This window comes from Ostrea edulis, chromosome 3 (assembly GCF_947568905.1).
Source record: "Ostrea edulis chromosome 3, xbOstEdul1.1, whole genome shotgun sequence".
Taxonomy (NCBI): Eukaryota; Metazoa; Mollusca; class Bivalvia; order Ostreida; family Ostreidae; genus Ostrea; species Ostrea edulis.
In genome coordinates, this window is record NC_079166.1 from 44848609 (window position 1) to 44865268 (window position 16660).

Here is a 16660-nt window from a genome sequence, read left to right on the forward strand (position 1 = left end):
AAAGATTTTCTTTCTCCTATACTACATTTATTTCAAGAGGTAGCCAATCTGATGATTGGTGGTCAGGTGTCATGGTTATGATCAAACAGGAACCAGGTTTAATAACTTTTGTGTGTGTCAGCATCTCTCTAGACCAGTATGAAAACTTACCACTCTCAATTCAGTTTTGATACAATTCAATAATACATTATACATGTATATGAATATCAGTTAATTTTATTATGAAACGTCCTACAACATTTTACAGTTTCATGCACAATAGTTTGATATTCATCGTACATTGAAGTGAGAAAATCACATAAAAACATTGAGAAATCACAGTATGTATAAATGGGTTTCTAAGATTGTATATTAACACCTTTATTGATAAAAGCTAGATTAACTGAGAACAAGAACCGTTTTCATTCTTGAAATGATTGATAAGATATTTATAAAATGCCTTGTACATGTACTTTCATCATGTATCAGCTTGTTTTCAGCATATCCACAATATATATATACCAAGCCACAAGAATAATGACCAATCACAGTAACTACTGTTCATTAATTCATGCAAGGTGATGAATTCCACAAAATATGACTGAAACACATTCTCAAATCCTTGATCACTTTCTCTTCTTTAATTGTTCGAATCTTCTGGTCAAATCATCAAAGTCCACATCCTCTCCACCAGCTGAACTGCCACCAACAGAATTCCCTGGATCAGGGAGGGTGTTATTGGGAACTGCGGGGAGGTCAGGGAAAGCATTGGGGTTAAATCCTGCTGGAGGAGGAGGCTGATTATGTGCCTGCTTCTTTGGGTCCTCTCCCAGCCAATCATTAAATGACTGCTGACCAGGCGGGGGTGGGGGTCCCGAATGAGCAGGGTCAACAAATCCCCCTGCTCCTATCCCTCCTGATGGGGGTGCCTGTGGTAATGGAGGTGGCATCTTATTATCCTTAAAACGAAGAATACATCTCATATTCGAGCATCTTTTTTTAAGTGATTAACTATGTACACCGTCATAAAGATATTTAGAAATAATCCCTAAAATATTTCTTATATTTACATTTATGAATCCAAAATGATATTATTTTGTAGAAGCTCAGATTTTTGTCTCGAAATGCAGTTTTTTAAGAATGTCAAAATTATCAAATCAATTGCAATTTCCCAGTTTAAGCATATACACTTTAGCTTTTGACCAAAAAATGTACTTATACAAATTAGACAACTCTGTTGTGAAGTGCTCAATATATTGTATTATAGGAAAATATTAGCTATTGTGAATATAAATGTCATTTCATACCCATTTGATAGTGTGGAGACCATCAAACTGAATAAAATCAATACTTAGATGTATAGCAATGAATGCCAGTGAACGTAATATAAATTAGTAGGACAACTTAGTATGCCTTACCTGTGGTGGTTGGTATAATTGTTGAGGGGGTGGATACTGTTGTTGAGGGGGCGGATACGGTTGTTGAGATGGGGGAGGGTAGGCAGGTGCTGAGGCTGAAGCACCACCACCCATTTGTGGTTGCAACACTCCCATCCCTCCACTAGGCCCCCCACTTCCATTACTCCCTCCACCCTTCTTCTCTCCCAGATCAATCAGCAGATTTTCTGCTGCAAATATTTCGTCCTGACTCATCACAGAAAGATCAGGCTCGAATGGCACATTGTAAGTCTTTGCTATTTCTATCATATATCGTTCCACCAAGATTTTGGGTGGGGCTTGTACCCCAAGTTTGTGCATGACCTTCTCATTGACATTGTTCAATTCATTTGTCCTACATGCCTGGCCAAACTCTTTTCCATATTTGTTTGTTAGTTGGTCGGTTACCAATTTCAGTTCCCCAACATCAGCTTGCAGTCTCGGAGTTGCCCATATGATGCTTGCAATAGCTTCCTCTAGTCCAGGATCCAACTCCCTGCACAGAAAAACCAAGTACATTCAGTATACAGATCTATACAGATAGTTTATTGCCAAATAATGGGGTCCTGGGGGCATAGACATTTTAAACATTGCAATTAAGTACAATATGTTTGAACAACAACTGAAGGTACCAAGGGACAATGCATAGGGAACATACTGTTATATAGATAAAAATATTGTCATTGTATCATATACATCTTTACAAACACTATTACAATTTTCTTGTACAGTGATGGATCCTTAAGAACAGGATACATTCTTACTGCTGCTGTGTTGTGATGCATTCACTTAATCTACGCAACAAATTGAACAATGACTTACTTTTGGGTTTGAATTAAACCGAATCTAGCCAGCAGCAGATCACAGAACATTTCTAGAAGTTCCATGGCCTCCACCAGATAGTCCTCCCGAACAATATGTTCCACCCGAATCCGCGCCCTGTCATCCTTACCAGCAGATATGTAGTCTGCTATATCTTTTCTTGCTTTGGAGGCTAACTCCGTTTTCTTCTTTTCCAACAATTTTAAACGATTTATAATGAGTCTCAGATTTGTTTTCAACTTCGCGTAGTTAGGTCCCGAGTTGAACATTCTTGATTACTTGATGTCAGTCTTCTTTGAACATGAAATGATTGAAATTTGTAAATGTCACAATTCACAAATCGTCATAAGACTTTGACTACTTTCTTGTTTAGATACGTGACGTCATTTTTTCTCTTGCTACTTCCGCATAGACCGCAGTTAGAAGAACAACAAATAAAATAATTACGCATTTAGATGAATATGTTTAGTACTAAATAATCGTAATTGAAACTTTTAATCTAAAAAATATTTTTATTAAGTAGTGCATGGGATAGGTCCAGTGCAAGTTCTCGGGTCTTTCCGGCAAGCTCGAAACCTTTTACGGAAACAGCCGAGCGTCTGGTTAGATGATATGCTTGAAAAAACTTTCGTGTTCGCAAATGTGAAATATATCCATTATGTGCGCACATAGACCAAGCGACCCATGGGCTATATACATGAGACACCTTGTTCATAAAGGATATTACTAACTATGTACTATGTCTCATTATGAACATTTCCGAAATTTTTTGGAGCGAAAAAAATTAACTTGGTATAGTCGACCAGTGTCCGAAAATGCTATGGTAAAGCAACTGACATCCTTGTGGAATACGTATTGAAATTTGAAATAAATATGGGGTGGCCAGGATGAAAGATAGGCGAGGGAAAGGGCGTGAAGATGAGAGAGGAAAGAGAAGGAGGTAGAGGGCAGGATCAAGGACCAAGTGCTGCCCACATTCATCAGCCAGCGCATGTGCCATTTTATTAGATCACCTAAGTCATTAAGGTTACCTAATGATTGGTGGTTGCTCTTCGTCATCCATCGTCCCTTATTAACATTTAAGCATAATCCATTTCTTCTCTGATATTACAGGAGCGGATCCAGAAAATTTTGAAGGGAAGGGGGGGGGGGGGGTCTACCATTTTAAAGGTTTTCAAAGGGGGGGGGGGGGCACCCTCAAACTGCGTTATTTCTACCTTTTTATAGCAAAATTTTCTGACGAAATGGGGGTTCCCCTCTGGACCCGCCACTGAATTACATGGCCATATTTCATAATTTGGTATGGAACATTTGGGTTAAGGATTACTGAAATTGTGAATGTCATGAGCATTGCACCCCTGGAGTCTGAGGGGGATCAAACCCTTAAGATGATGCAATCTTTAAAACTCTTTTATTACTCGAGGACATCTAGAACTTAAATAAACTGTTTGTATATTCGTGATGACGCTTGATCGAGTGCGTGTGCCTCTACAAAATTATGAAATTAATGGCCCCACTATCAAATCTGTGATATCCGTGACCCCAAATCGTAATATAGTGAAAATACATTGATATTTAAGCATCTTCCTCAATACTTCTGTGTTTTGTGAAGAAGTATTATATATGCATGGTTATGAATTTAATTTTTAAAAAAATACTTTTAAAAGATGACTCTTGAACTTAAAAAAACAACAACAACACTGACTCTGAAAAGCTAAGGGCAATTTATAAAAAAAAAAAAAGGGGGGGGGCAAAAAACATAAACAAAACAATGATTAATTTTCTATTCCATTGAAGATTTATTGTATATCATCCGGGTGACAGTTAAGGCTTGTGGGCTGTATGTCATCCGGGTGATAGACAGGAAAGGCCTATAGTTAGGGGCCTCGTATTTAACTCACCGTTCTTATTTTCCTTTTTCAATAATTCATAATCTGTGTCTTACACATTTTCCGATATGATTCATCTATATGTAAAACTGTATACTTATTTAAGTATGACCCTTTATGGGACCTGTCTTCGAATAATGTTTAATCTACACTATAGGGGAATTTTTAATATTACCCACACAAATTGCATACGATTTTTAAGGTATATGATATACCACACCAGGATCGGTATGCAAAGTATAGTGTAGTTTTACTAGATGTATCGGTATGATCAGCAGTGGCGGATTTAAATGGGGGGGGGGGGGGGGGGGGGGGGCACCCTATAATTTTCAAATTTAAGGTAAATTGTGGTATCTTGTTTGGAAAAATGTACTAAACGATAAAAGAAGCAATAATTTCCTCCACTCCTGGAGAAATAAATGATTTCTTGAGTTACTTTATTGGGAGAACTTAATTTTTTCCAAAACCCGTTAAAATTTGCGTCAATTTTATTAATTTTACCTTATAAAAAATGATAGAAAATAGTACAGATAAATAACTAGGAGACATATTTCAAGCTCTATAAAATCTGTAAAATCCAGGAGCTTCCAAAGTGCCCCCCCCCCCCCCCCCCCCCCCGTAACCGCAATTCCTGGATCCGCCCCTGATCAGTCCTATACGTAAGACATGGAACCTTTATTTCGCTGCTTCACGCTGGCCCTGGGTGTACTCCAGCCATCTAGAGGATCAGCGGCGACACTCTTATCCTATGTTATCGTGTGTGTATATAATTTTGTTTGTATTTTCATTACGTTTTATATTTTCATCTTATATCATTTCATTTATTTATTACCGCATGAAACCAGGTATATAAGGAGCGTAGAATGTTAACTAAGGCTCTTATAGGAGTAGCCCTGGGGCCGTGGTTTCACATGTTTGTTGTTTTCAAAATGTATAATCCTTTGTACAGTTGACACCCAATAAAACAGTGGCATACGCTCATAATTCACAACTGCAGATGATTCATAAGGAAATCGCTATCATTACAATCTGTAAAGATATCAAAGGCAAAAATTCTTATACACTTCATTGTAAAGTGAGTAGAGTTATTGGGGGGGGGGGGTTGGTTTTTTTTTGTTTTTTGTTTTGTTTTTTTTATCGAAGATTAACTTTTCTAACCTCCAATTCACAGATACAATGCCATCTGCTCCGAACAGATACAGCATGCACGCTCTGTGTAGCCTCCGTTGGTCTGTGTTGAACATTGTTGTTATGGTTGATACAGCGTCGGCTGCGGCTGAATAGTCCAATTTGGGAGCGGCATTCTCTTCCGAGGCTGGTGCACGTATGGATGGCCGTCTGGATTTTCTCCTCTCCCGCCTGGAGCTGTTTCCAGGGCATACTGCGCCATAAGTCACGGTCAGCTGCTAGGTCCTCCCAGCTCTCTGTGTTGGTGTCTAGAGCTTTTAGATCAAATATGTAGACATCTTTGTAGCATAGCTGGGGACAACCGACAGGTCTCTTGCTTGCGGAGAGCTGGTCGTACAAAATGTCCTTCGGTATGCGCCCATCATCCATCCGGCGCAGATGTCCAAGCCAGCGCAGCCTGCGTTGTTTGAGCGGGTATACATGGTTGGACCATGTAGGCCGGTCCGTTCTATAGGACTTGGCTGTTGGGCACTTTGTCACTCCATGCAATGCCTAGAATGTGGCGAAGGCAGCGTAGATGAAAGCTGTTCAATTTCAGTTCCTGCTTGGCATATGTTGTACACGATTCGCTTCCGCTCGAAAGCCACACTGAGATTCTGGATAGACACGTTCGGCCAGCTGTTGGAGGCGTCAATGCAGTTCCATTCATTATTTTTAGTTCGCATATAATGCAGGTTTGAATAATATTTTTAGTTATTATTGAATTTAGTTAATGTTACTTTCTTCTTCCGATTTCGTATGTGTGCTGAAAATCACATCTTACAATAGATTTCAAAATATTTTCAACAGATTTTTTATGGTTAGAATCCCTTCGTCACAAGCTTATATCATTATGTGCAGCCATTTTTGTTGGCGCTTTTGGCTTACGAAGGTAAGACAAAACTTGACTAGAATTTTTTTTCCAAAATGTACTCTCTCTCTCTCTCTCTCTCTCTCTCTCTCTCTCTCTCTCTCTCTCTCTCTCCGATTGTAATATCGTTATTCCTTCTATTGAGACAAAAACAAAAAGTTCAATATTGACAAAAGTCAAACACCGAGTTGTTTACTATGTCAATACAAAAGTAGTGATGGTATCAGCGTGAAACAGCTCTGCACTTGTTCGGTCTCTCGATCGTCGCGTTCCTATCGATCAATCATGCATTCTCAAGTTATTGAATAAGCCAGAAAGTTACTCAATGAAGAAACGAGAACTAATCTACACTTTACACTGACGATTGAAAAACTGATAGCTGTTGAAAGGGAGACCTCATTATCAAATTAAACCCACAGATTTATTTGTGCAAGAACTTACAGATTTCACCGGTAACCAAATATTCTAAGGTGTTAGACTGCGAACAGGTATGTTCTTTTACTAACCTTAAAATTATGACAAAATGTTTTAAAATTGATGGTCGTTAAGTTTTATTTTTAATCAATTTTAAAGACACGTAAAAACTATTATACAAACTGCACATATTCTTTTTTGAGAAACCACTTGAAAAAAAATAAATAAACGAAAAACAATATTGAACAGACAAATTTCTTTAAAATCAAGCACTATCATTAGGGATGAATGCACACATTGACAGCCATTCTTTCCAATATTCTTACTTTAGAAATCTATATTTTTTATTCAATAGAATATGAAATTGAAAACGCCTATCGAAATTTAGTAGAAACCTGCTCTCTATAAAGAACATTAAATTGCCATTTAAAAGGAAGAGAAAATGTTCCTGGCTTTATTGATATCTAAAACATTTCATACCCCAGTGGTCTGACTTTTTAACACAGCATGAATTGATCACAACACAAATCGTTTTAAGTAGACAGTATTCGATTTCTTCGTATGAACATTAAGTACAAATGTAAGACGAGGCCGTAACTACACAGGCGTGCATGTACATTATAGCGCAGCGGGGACACGTGCTCCACTCACTTTCATATATACGAGACACAAGTATGTTTGTGTCTCCAAACATTTTGTAAAAATCAAAATCAAATGTGAACCTTAAAAGTGTTGATTAGTTTTTCGATTTGCCTTGAGCATCAAAAGGCATCCCCCTCTCCTCTCCAGACCCATGTCAAGTACGTGATGTAATCCTTGCATTCCAAAACGTCACAACGGAAACAACTAATGTTAAAAGTCTTGAATTCTTTGTATACATGTATGAGTTTTGGGGAATTGCCGTGGAGCAGAGATTAACTATACATAATTTCTTACACACGTGACCCAATATACTAGTGTAACACCCCCCCCCCCCCCCCGCCCCTTTTCCAGGGGAGGCTATAGCTATAATAGAGGGACAAAAGTTATAAAAACAAATATTAAAGACTCAGCTAAATACGCGGTAAGATTACCCTCCCTCCCCTCTCTCTCTCTCTCTCTCTCTCTCTCTCTCTCTCTCTCTCTCTCTCTCTCTCTCTCAACGTGGCTACCAAAAAGAAATTTCAACTGTAAAAGTTTCTAGGTATCTGATTTAATCACTACTTTTATCCTCTATCAATCACATCTGTGATAGAAAAGAAAAGGTAATGTTTCATGACTCGAATTCACATACCATGAACATTTCATTTTCTAGAAACTTCTTCATGGGGGATAATATTACATCAGCTAATGATGGAAATTCCAAACATACATCTAGAGCAACAGACAACAAACCTACAGATGATGGTGAAATCAAGCAAGATGGAAACCTTAAACAAGATAAAAATGATCCCCATCAAACGTCCCAAGAATCCAAAACAGAATCGGAATCGGTGAAGAAAATGAAAGATGAATTACAGAAAATGCAACAGGAAGACCAACGGCAAAAGGAAATAGCTACAGCAAAATACAAACGAGACTTTAAACGAGAACGGAGCAAAATAGAAAAAGAGGTAATTGCCAAGGGATACATGTTCAATCCTGATATCCGGGACATTAAAGGTGCGATAGCTGATATTATGAAAGAAGAACGAGTTTTCATGTTACAAAGACAAATCGATGCTTTGGATAAAGACGAGCAACAGATTCAGAAAGCAATAGACAAAAAGTATGGAATGTTGTTCTCCAAGGACAGAAGACAGGACCTTACTGCATTGGCCGATAAGTTTTTCTCTTTACCCGGAAACACAGGTCTCCCAGAACACATCACGAGGTCTCTGACGTCAGAGGAAATAGCAGATCTGAAAATTGTGTTCGATATGTTTGACGTAAAAGGAAGAGGGTATGTATGCATGTATTTCTATTTTAAATAGATGTGTTCAAACAATTGTCCTATATATCAGTAATCTGCTGCATGTAATTTTCTGCTTTCAGACACATCAACGCTAACGATCTTAAAAAAGCATTGTCTATGCTTGGTTTTCGAGCATCGAAAGCTGTGTTGGGCAGTATGATCAGTATGTTTTCAAAACTATTAAACATGTTCTCATCATTTTAAATTTGTTTTTTAAAATATGACTTTATTGTACACCTGTTGTTTTTAAACGTTTTTGTAGGTGAAGTGGCCGGAGAAAACAAAGTTAAGGTGACTTTTGAAAATTTCTTAGATTTCGTGGTAAAAAGTCAAGGCGACGGACCAGATCCCTACGGAGAAATTAAACAGGTTGGGGCAAAGTTAAACTTATTGATAAAGATCTCAATTATAGAACTCGATTTAAAGTAAATATGAATATCATAGAGCATTCATGTATGGACATACTAAACCTCGGTTATAGGGAATTGAAATTAAGCAAATACATGTACATCTAAATCTGTTCATATTATTATATATATTACACGTCTGTTTTTCATGTGCAGTTTAATTTACGATAGGCATTTGATTTATTGGATACGAAAGACCAAGGCTTTCTGACCTTGGAGGACCTGCGTGAAGCTTCCTCGGAGTGCAGCCTCAACTTTTCTAACACTATATTAAGGGAGATGATTCAGGAGGCGGATCGTCATGGTGATGGCAAAATCAACCTGGCGGATTTCACAGACATGATGCTACAGACCAGCAGATTTAAGTACGCCTCTTGATATCGTTAGAACGTACAAAGGGAGAACACAAACAGATATGACATCAATCACATCTGGAAATACCTCGGCTAAGACGCCTTTTATATAAAGTATATCCTCACTTGATATATCAATACATGTACATGGTATTCCAATGCCAAACTGTGTCTATTGACCAATTGTCTGTAACAAATTACAATTGTTTTATGACTCAATGATGCATGTCCATATTGAAGTCTGAATAGAATATAACGAAAGGAACGTTATATCAATATTTTAAGCTTCTTCTTTGTCTTTTTTGGAGAAGAGGTAACATCCGGTGACTTGCTTTCCTTCCGACCTGCAGTTGGACCGTTGTGAGTTTTGTTGCTCAACCTTCGAAGAAATTTCCTTTCTTTGGCCTCTTTGGGGTGTGGCTGTGGTGCTTCGCTCACAATAACAGAAAGAGAATAAAGTGAATTTACATACTGAATTGGGGCTACTAATGGCCACTGCACACGCCCGCTCTCGATATCGCAAAACGCTTGAATCAGTTTTTGGTCCTTCCTATAACGATCCAAGCGTTTCGTGATTCTGGGAGGGGTGGTGCCAAGAGCCTATGAGGGCAGTGGAAACATTAAATTTTGAGAAAAAACGAGCACTGTAAATTAATTTGGCATTCATACCTGGTTTATGTTCCGTGTTTGTGTGTCTTCTATCGCACAGCTCTAGTAGTTCTAAAACATAGATGTAAACCTCTGTAGGAAAAGTTATCTCGATATAATTCCTTACGGATATAGAGAATCATGATCATAACAAACGCTACGGTATGTTCGGAGATTTTCAAGTCGTAATAAACTCTGCTAGATTGAGACTGGGTTGGAACCCTGGTCTCCTCATTATCGGATGAACGATGGTACGCTTATTATGATTTCTTCATATGAACACGGCACCAAACTTTGAATGTCACGATATGGTAAAATAACTTCGCAAGGACATTATCTGACAGATGGATATATGTATTCCAAATATTTTTGCAGTGTTTCTCTGAGGATGATTCTGTGAAATAGGAACAGGATCTCTAACTGTAGATTTATTAGATAGTACAATTTTTTCAGTTATAGTGATGTTGTAACCTTCCCCGGTAAAGGCCAAGTGATGTTTCGATTGAGTAATGTTGATTGTATAAAGTGGAATACATACTTTCCAAGAGATGGTACTTTTTCTGCCAGTCTTGTAACAATGGTGTGATTTTCTTGATTGTGTTGTCTTCGTACACTGGTTCAACAAATCACACAAAATCATGTCCCATGCATATAATTGAAATGAATACATAATCATATTATCGAAAATATGGACAGTGGTCGACATGCATTGTTTTTCAATGATTCTATCACAGAAGTAGGATACAAAATATGCATTAATTAACAGATTGGCTCAGACATCAGAATTCTAAATTTACTGTTCAAACATTTTTTTTTTAATTCGGAGGAATGACACATCAGCCCCTTTTCAGTTTTGGGTTCTTTCTTTCTTCATGCTCGTCATATTTGCCTATTGTTTAAATTAGTAATAGATTAGTGAATTAACGCTGTGGACAGACAGATTTCAATCGGAAAAGTTAAAAAAAAAAATTTTTTAAAAATTAAGAAACATAATCTACATAAGTGACTACTCAACAGAAATAAAAGGAAATCAGGTTGTGGTGTTTTTTTTTGGGGGGGGGGGTCTACGTGCCATTTGATGTCAGTGAATCAGCGACTTACTTTCGATGGAAGCCAGGATGTATACGCCTCGGTGAGTGAACATGGAATTCAGATTCTCTGAGGGGTTCTTCAGGAAGAGCTCAGACACCTGTGCATTCTCATCGATCAAGTCAACCACATCTAAAGGCAATGTTCTACATGTGATTAAGTATTAACAGAAGCAAAATTGTCCTTTGGGGGAAAAAAAGCCGACTGATTTCAAGAATCACATGCCTTTCTGGATGTATCGATAACGTTTTCTTATATTTCATTGAAACCAGGAATTATGTAGCAAGAGATTATAAAACTTTACATTCACCAAACAGTAGAGCGACGAATAGATTACCATAGCAGAAACTCATGTTTCTCGATTAAAGATATCGAACTAATATAATACAAAAAAGCCCATGGGCCACATCGCTCACCTGAGTCACTTTGGTACATATTCATTTAAAGATATTTCCTATATATTCGCAGGTAAAACTTGTATCCCTATTGTGACCCCACTCTACCCCTGGGTCAAACTAGAATTGCACTATGTCAGTAAGCTTTCATATAAATGTAAACTTCTCTGGCCCGATGGTTCTTGAGAAGAAGATTTTTAAAGACTTTCCCTATATATCTGTATGTAAAACTTTGATCCCCTATTGTGGCCCCACCCTTCCCCAATCTAATTAAAATCAGATCCTAAATACGCTCACAATCGCTTCTTACGCAGAGTATACGGCGCGGATTTAAGAAGTTTGATTTTAATTAGATTGCAACCTTCCCCCGGAGGACATGATTTTAACAAACTTAATCTGCACTATGTCAGGACGCTTTCATGTAATTTCTACTTTCCTAGCACAGCGGTTCTTGAGAAATTTTTTAAAGATTTTCTCCCTATATATTTGTATGTAAAACTTTGATCCCCTATTGTGTCCCCATTCTACCCTCAGGGGCCATGCTTTCAATAAACTTGAATCTGCACAATGTCAGGACGCTTTCATGTAAATTTCTACTTTCCTGGCCCAGTGGTTCTTGAGATTTTTAAAGATTTTTCATACATATTTGCATGTAAAACTTTGATTTCCTATTGTGGCCCCAGAGGGACATGATTTTATAGGCCTAAAACTTGAATCTACACTATGTCAGGAAGCTTTCATGTAAATGTAAACTTCTTTGGCCCAATGGTTCTTGAGAAGGAGATTGTAAAAAGATTTTCCCTGTATATTTGCAATTAAAACTTTGATCCCCTATTGTAGCCCCACCCTACACCGAAAAAGAAGGGGGGGGGGGGCATGATTTCAACAAACTTAAATCAGCACTATGTCAGGAAGCTTTCATGTAAATGTAAACTTCTTTGGCACAATGATTCTTGAGAAGACCTTTAAAGATTTCTTTATGTATTAGTATGTAAAATTTTGATCCCCTATTTTGGCCCCATCATACTCCCCTGGGACCATGATTTTAACAAACTTGAATCTGCACAATGTCAGGACGCTTTCATGTAAATTTCTACTTTCCTGGCCCAGTGGTTCTTAAGGTAACTCCATACCCGCAGTTTTATCTGATACAAGTTTAAGATGCGTATTTATTTCCATTCATTAGAGTTAAAACTAACAAATTATCAAATAAAATATATAGGTCATCACAATTTTTAATATGTGAGACGTACATAAACAGAATCATATATCACCGTCAGAAAGTTGCAATTTTCCTTTGATAATGTTATTAAAATTCCATACAAACTGGTTATGATGATATAGTAGCATTCATAACAATTTCATGAAACTGTACCGTCACAAAAATATACAAAATGTCTGTAAAAACAATAAAGGAAATCATCGAATAATAGACTTGATACAGAAATCAATAGAAACAGAGTTACTGCCCTTGGATTCAATATTTTGAAACGTATCATTGATCATTCATCTATAACTTAGACTTTTGAAATATTTATTTTTTACAATAACTATAGTAAAAGACTCCAACAAAATTTATATTCCTATCATGAAAAATAAGAGATATGCACCATATTCTGTTCCATTGAATGTTTTTTTTTGTTTTGTTTTTTTTTTCTTTGCAAAATTTGTAATGACAGAAATAACGATCAATGTATATTATAGTAATCCACATTTATAAAACATTTAGAAAAATATATTGATTTTTGTGTGATATTGTTATATTTCATTATTTTGAAAATTGTGAACTTATTATGGATAGAATACCTTAATCAATATTCACAATTTAATCAATATCAGACTTACGCAGAGTTCAGGGCGCGGATCTAAAAGGTCTTATTCTAATTAAATTGTTAAATCATTATTCATTGTTCTAAAAGTTAAAAGGTCGAAAACTTAAATGTTATTAGTATTCAAAACACACGGACTGTGAAGTATAGAAAATACTCACCTTCAGGATTTACGTTGCATATTTTTCTTATGTAGTTTAGAAAAGTTTTGCAACAACAATCGGGGTTCAAAATCAAATTCTCGTTTGCTGAAGAACAAGATGAAAAGAGAAGGAAGAAAGTAATTGTGATCGAATCAATTTATACCTGTAAAATATTGCAGCTACTAATATATACAAAACAATATCTTGGCCAAACCGTAATGCATAATACTCATCTATATAGATGAATGATTGGCTTTTTAGGGAAAAAAATATTTCTATTAGTTAAGAAATTTTCTGAAGCAATTTCACGTATATGAATCTCATTCGAAAATGTCAACAGCTTCAGCGGCGAATCTAAAGGGGTTGGGGTGGGGGTTACACCCCGTCCCTTTTGGTTGGAAATTCAGATTTTGTATTTAGGCATTCAAATCGTCACACACATAATTCTTAACTACATCTCGTCTTGAATTATTTCATACGATGCAGGACCTGTATATCGTTGAAATTCTTATGGATCATGGAGAAATCTATGATATGTATAATCATTTAAATAATATATAATGTACACTTTTGTCTGCATTGCAACGTATTTGGTTCTGTCTATACTGAGAGGTTAAAAAAAAACGTCTAAGGGACATAATGAAAATAGTGGGGTAGCAGTTTGATCCTCGAGCCTGTAACCGTCACAAAAATACCGGGTATATATGTTCTGTATATACAAAAGTAGCTCAGTCGAGGAATACTTGTGCCCCCCCCCCCTCCCCGTCAGTTTTTCTCATATAATAGCTGACCTCCAGAAGCTTCTACATGAGAAGAAAAAATATCTTGTTGTGGTTTTCAACTCGACATTTAGATATATCAACGACGTTTATTAAAAAGGAAGATAGCTTTTGAGCACAACTGCGCAGGATGCTACAACTAAGTATTTACTGGTTCAATACTGATCCCATTGGTGCAAACATATTACACATCTATTACTGAACCCTATCCAGTTGAAAAAAAATGTGTCGATTCAAATTTTGAAAGTGTTTTGCAGGGACTTTATTTTGTGGCGGAAGGATTGAGTGATCAAACAGTTTCTAAATCTGCATTATATTAGTTTCTGTTTCTTCCAATACATCTTCTATCTTTATACCCCTATATATGTGTATTTCAGTTTTATAATTTATGGTGCTGGTAGTTGAGACTTGGAACTAGTTCAATTGTTGTAATTTATTAATTTGGTTGATATATTTTTCCAAACAGAACACCATTTCTTAAAAAAAGTTCGAATTAATTTACTCGAAATTTTGTATAAAAATTCAGTATTTTTGCCAAAAGTTTAAAAATTTGGTCTCTAAACCCGACCATTTTTTAGTTCCATTTTTATATTTGAAGACAATACCTTGAAAATATATGTTAAATTTTTGAAACTCTCAAATTTGATATCATGAATTTTTTTCGTATATTAAGTGCAGAAAGGTCATTATTTATTTCCATTGCTAGTATTAAACTTTTTTTATCAGTACTAACAACTCAACTCAACTTTATGACAAAAGGGATGACTTCAACTTCTCCATCGACGGTCAATTTCCCATATTTATGTAGCGATATTCCAATATTATGACAGCTCTGCATATCATGTGGTACTTGTAAATGTCTCTCAAAGTTCTGGTTAGATACGCAAGAGTTTGTCCTGCGTATGATCAATTTTAATCGAGGCAGGCTAATGACAACAAATTAATGTTACAAGCGTTTTGAACACCAGTCTCGTCTCAAGTCAACAATTGATGATTTCGCAAATTCCATGGTCGTTATAATTATGATCTAGTTTGCCAACACGACCTGTAAATGGGTCCATTGCTGTCTGTCGTGGTTAGATCGTTCTTTACACACTGAAATTGACTATGGATTGCTCCGTTCACCTGATCAAGATATAGAGCTCATGGCAGGTGTGACTGGTCGACAGGGGATGCTTACTCCTCCTAAGCACCTGATCCCACCTCTGTTATGTCCAGGAATCCGTATTTGTCCAACTCTTAATTTTGTATTCTTTATAGGAGTTATGAGATTGGTCGTTATCTTCACTTTTCATATATAATTGATTCACTAAATTTTGTTTAAAAGAAGGGGGGAAAATGAATTGAAACAACTGGATAACCATGATAATAAGGTCTTCCATTTTATCCAACCCGGTTGCATAGAAAGTAAACTTAACAAAAGAAAATCCTGCTACATCATCGCCTATATTATATGCACATTATACTCTTGGGAAATTTTTCAATTCAGTATTTCTTTCCAATTCTTTACGATATGAATTAATTGTGGATATCATAATCAAGAAAATCATTATAGAGAAAAACCAGCATAGGAGTTATTGTCCTTGACACCATTGGGGGGGGGGGGGGGGGGGGGGGGGGTAAAGCTATCGAAAATATTACGACGGCGTGTTCGTGCCATTCTAACCTAGCATAAAATTAAAAATAAATCGTTTGTACGATTTATTAAATCGTAGAAACGATTTAAAAAGTAGTCTGGTCCCCGCCCCCGCCACTCCTTGATCACTCGTCCCAAAGCGAGTGATCAAGGAGTGGCGGGTGCGGGGACCTGACTATTTCAAAAGTCGTTTGTACGATTTAGAAAATAGTTTGTACGATTTAAAAATCGTTTGTACTATTAACTAAATTGTACAAACGATTTATTAAACTGTACAAATGACCTTTTAAATCGTTTCTATGATCTAACAAATCGTATCGATTTATTCTTATTTGGTTTTTCTGCTAGGCCGGTTAAATTGGCACGAATGCGCCGTAAAACATAAACCTTTTCAATATTAAATATTGTTTACCAGAATTTTTTTTGTAATCATTGAATAAAATTTTTCTTAAAGATATATAAATTTCTATCATGCACAAAAATGAAATAAATATTTTTTGCAAAAACCTATGACGTCACCCGAAGGTGGAATATTACTTTTTAAAATATATTAATGGCATAACTTTGGGCCAGACCTCCTCATCGCCACAGGCACTTGTTTCTGTAAATGACTTGCGACCTCTGTATATATACTAATTATTAATATACAGAGGTCGTAAGTTGTAAGTCATTTACAGAAACAATTGCCTGTGCTCATCGCGATGGGATCGAAAATCAGAATGCATCCATTTTTACAATAAAATTAGTAACTTACCTCCATGCTCAACAATAATAAACGTCATTTTTTTTTTTAACTTTCTGTTACATGACGTCATTTAAGAACGAAACATGACGCCACGCTTGTTTTCCCGGAAAAATTAGGTGTATGCA

At 36.5% G+C, this 16660-nt stretch overlaps 3 protein-coding genes across 5 annotated transcripts; 1 reads left to right on the top strand and 2 right to left on the bottom strand.

Moving 5' to 3' along the window:
- Window positions 1-198: 198 nt before the first annotated feature.
- LOC125673769 (IST1 homolog) lies at window positions 199-2672 on the bottom strand. Of its 2 annotated transcripts, none has more exons than XM_048910573.2 (3): window positions 2238-2672; window positions 1398-1911; window positions 199-938 (listed from the first exon to the last, which is right to left on the bottom strand). In XM_048910573.2, the coding sequence occupies exons 1-3, from the start codon at window positions 2504-2506 to the stop codon at window positions 606-608; spliced, it is 1116 nt and encodes a 371-aa protein (XP_048766530.1). In that variant the 5' UTR covers window positions 2507-2672; the 3' UTR covers window positions 199-605. The 2 variants fall into 2 exon arrangements, with proteins under 2 accessions (XP_048766530.1, XP_048766531.1); XM_048910574.2 differs by having other exon boundaries at window positions 199-908; window positions 2238-2666.
- A 2554-nt stretch (window positions 2673-5226) lies between these two features.
- On the top strand, window positions 5227-9552 carry LOC125673771 (uncharacterized). Of its 2 annotated transcripts, XM_056157900.1 has the most exons (6): window positions 5227-5988; window positions 6104-6185; window positions 7873-8499; window positions 8592-8674; window positions 8774-8880; window positions 9090-9552. In XM_056157900.1, the coding sequence occupies exons 3-6, from the start codon at window positions 7883-7885 to the stop codon at window positions 9294-9296; spliced, it is 1014 nt and encodes a 337-aa protein (XP_056013875.1). In that variant the 5' UTR covers window positions 5227-5988; window positions 6104-6185; window positions 7873-7882; the 3' UTR covers window positions 9297-9552. The 2 variants fall into 2 exon arrangements, with proteins under 2 accessions (XP_056013875.1, XP_056013874.1); XM_056157899.1 differs by lacking the exons at window positions 5227-5988; window positions 6104-6185 and adding an exon at window positions 6406-6652.
- On the bottom strand, window positions 9539-16605 carry LOC125673772 (uncharacterized protein CXorf65 homolog). The gene is made up of 5 exons (XM_056160910.1): window positions 16545-16605; window positions 13394-13480; window positions 11021-11140; window positions 10458-10532; window positions 9539-9798 (listed from the first exon to the last, which is right to left on the bottom strand). The coding sequence occupies exons 1-5, from the start codon at window positions 16603-16605 to the stop codon at window positions 9539-9541; spliced, it is 603 nt and encodes a 200-aa protein (XP_056016885.1).
- Window positions 16606-16660: the final 55 nt, after the last annotated feature.

Coding starts and splice junctions, on each gene's coding strand:
- LOC125673771 (XM_056157900.1), top strand. CDS start 7,883: ATGGGGGATAATATTACATCAGCTAATGATGGAAATTCCAAACATACA. Junction 8,500..8,591: donor TTTGACGTAAAAGGAAGAGG/GTATGTATGCAT, acceptor TTCTGCTTTCAG/ACACATCAACGCTAACGATC. Junction 8,881..9,089: donor CCTACGGAGAAATTAAACAG/GTTGGGGCAAAG, acceptor AATTTACGATAG/GCATTTGATTTATTGGATAC.
- LOC125673772 (XM_056160910.1), bottom strand. CDS start 16,605: ATGACGTCATGTAACAGAAAGTTAAAAAAAAAAATGACGTTTATTATT. Junction 13,481..16,544: donor TATTATTGTTGAGCATGGAG/GTAAGTTACTAA, acceptor CTTGTTCTTCAG/CAAACGAGAATTTGATTTTG. Junction 10,533..11,020: donor CATCCTGGCTTCCATCGAAA/GTAAGTCGCTGA, acceptor TTGTTGAACCAG/TGTACGAAGACAACACAATC.
- LOC125673769 (XM_048910573.2), bottom strand. CDS start 2,506: ATGTTCAACTCGGGACCTAACTACGCGAAGTTGAAAACAAATCTGAGA. Junction 1,912..2,237: donor GGTTTAATTCAAACCCAAAA/GTAAGTCATTGT, acceptor TTTTCTGTGCAG/GGAGTTGGATCCTGGACTAG. Junction 939..1,397: donor AATTATACCAACCACCACAG/GTAAGGCATACT, acceptor CTTCGTTTTAAG/GATAATAAGATGCCACCTCC.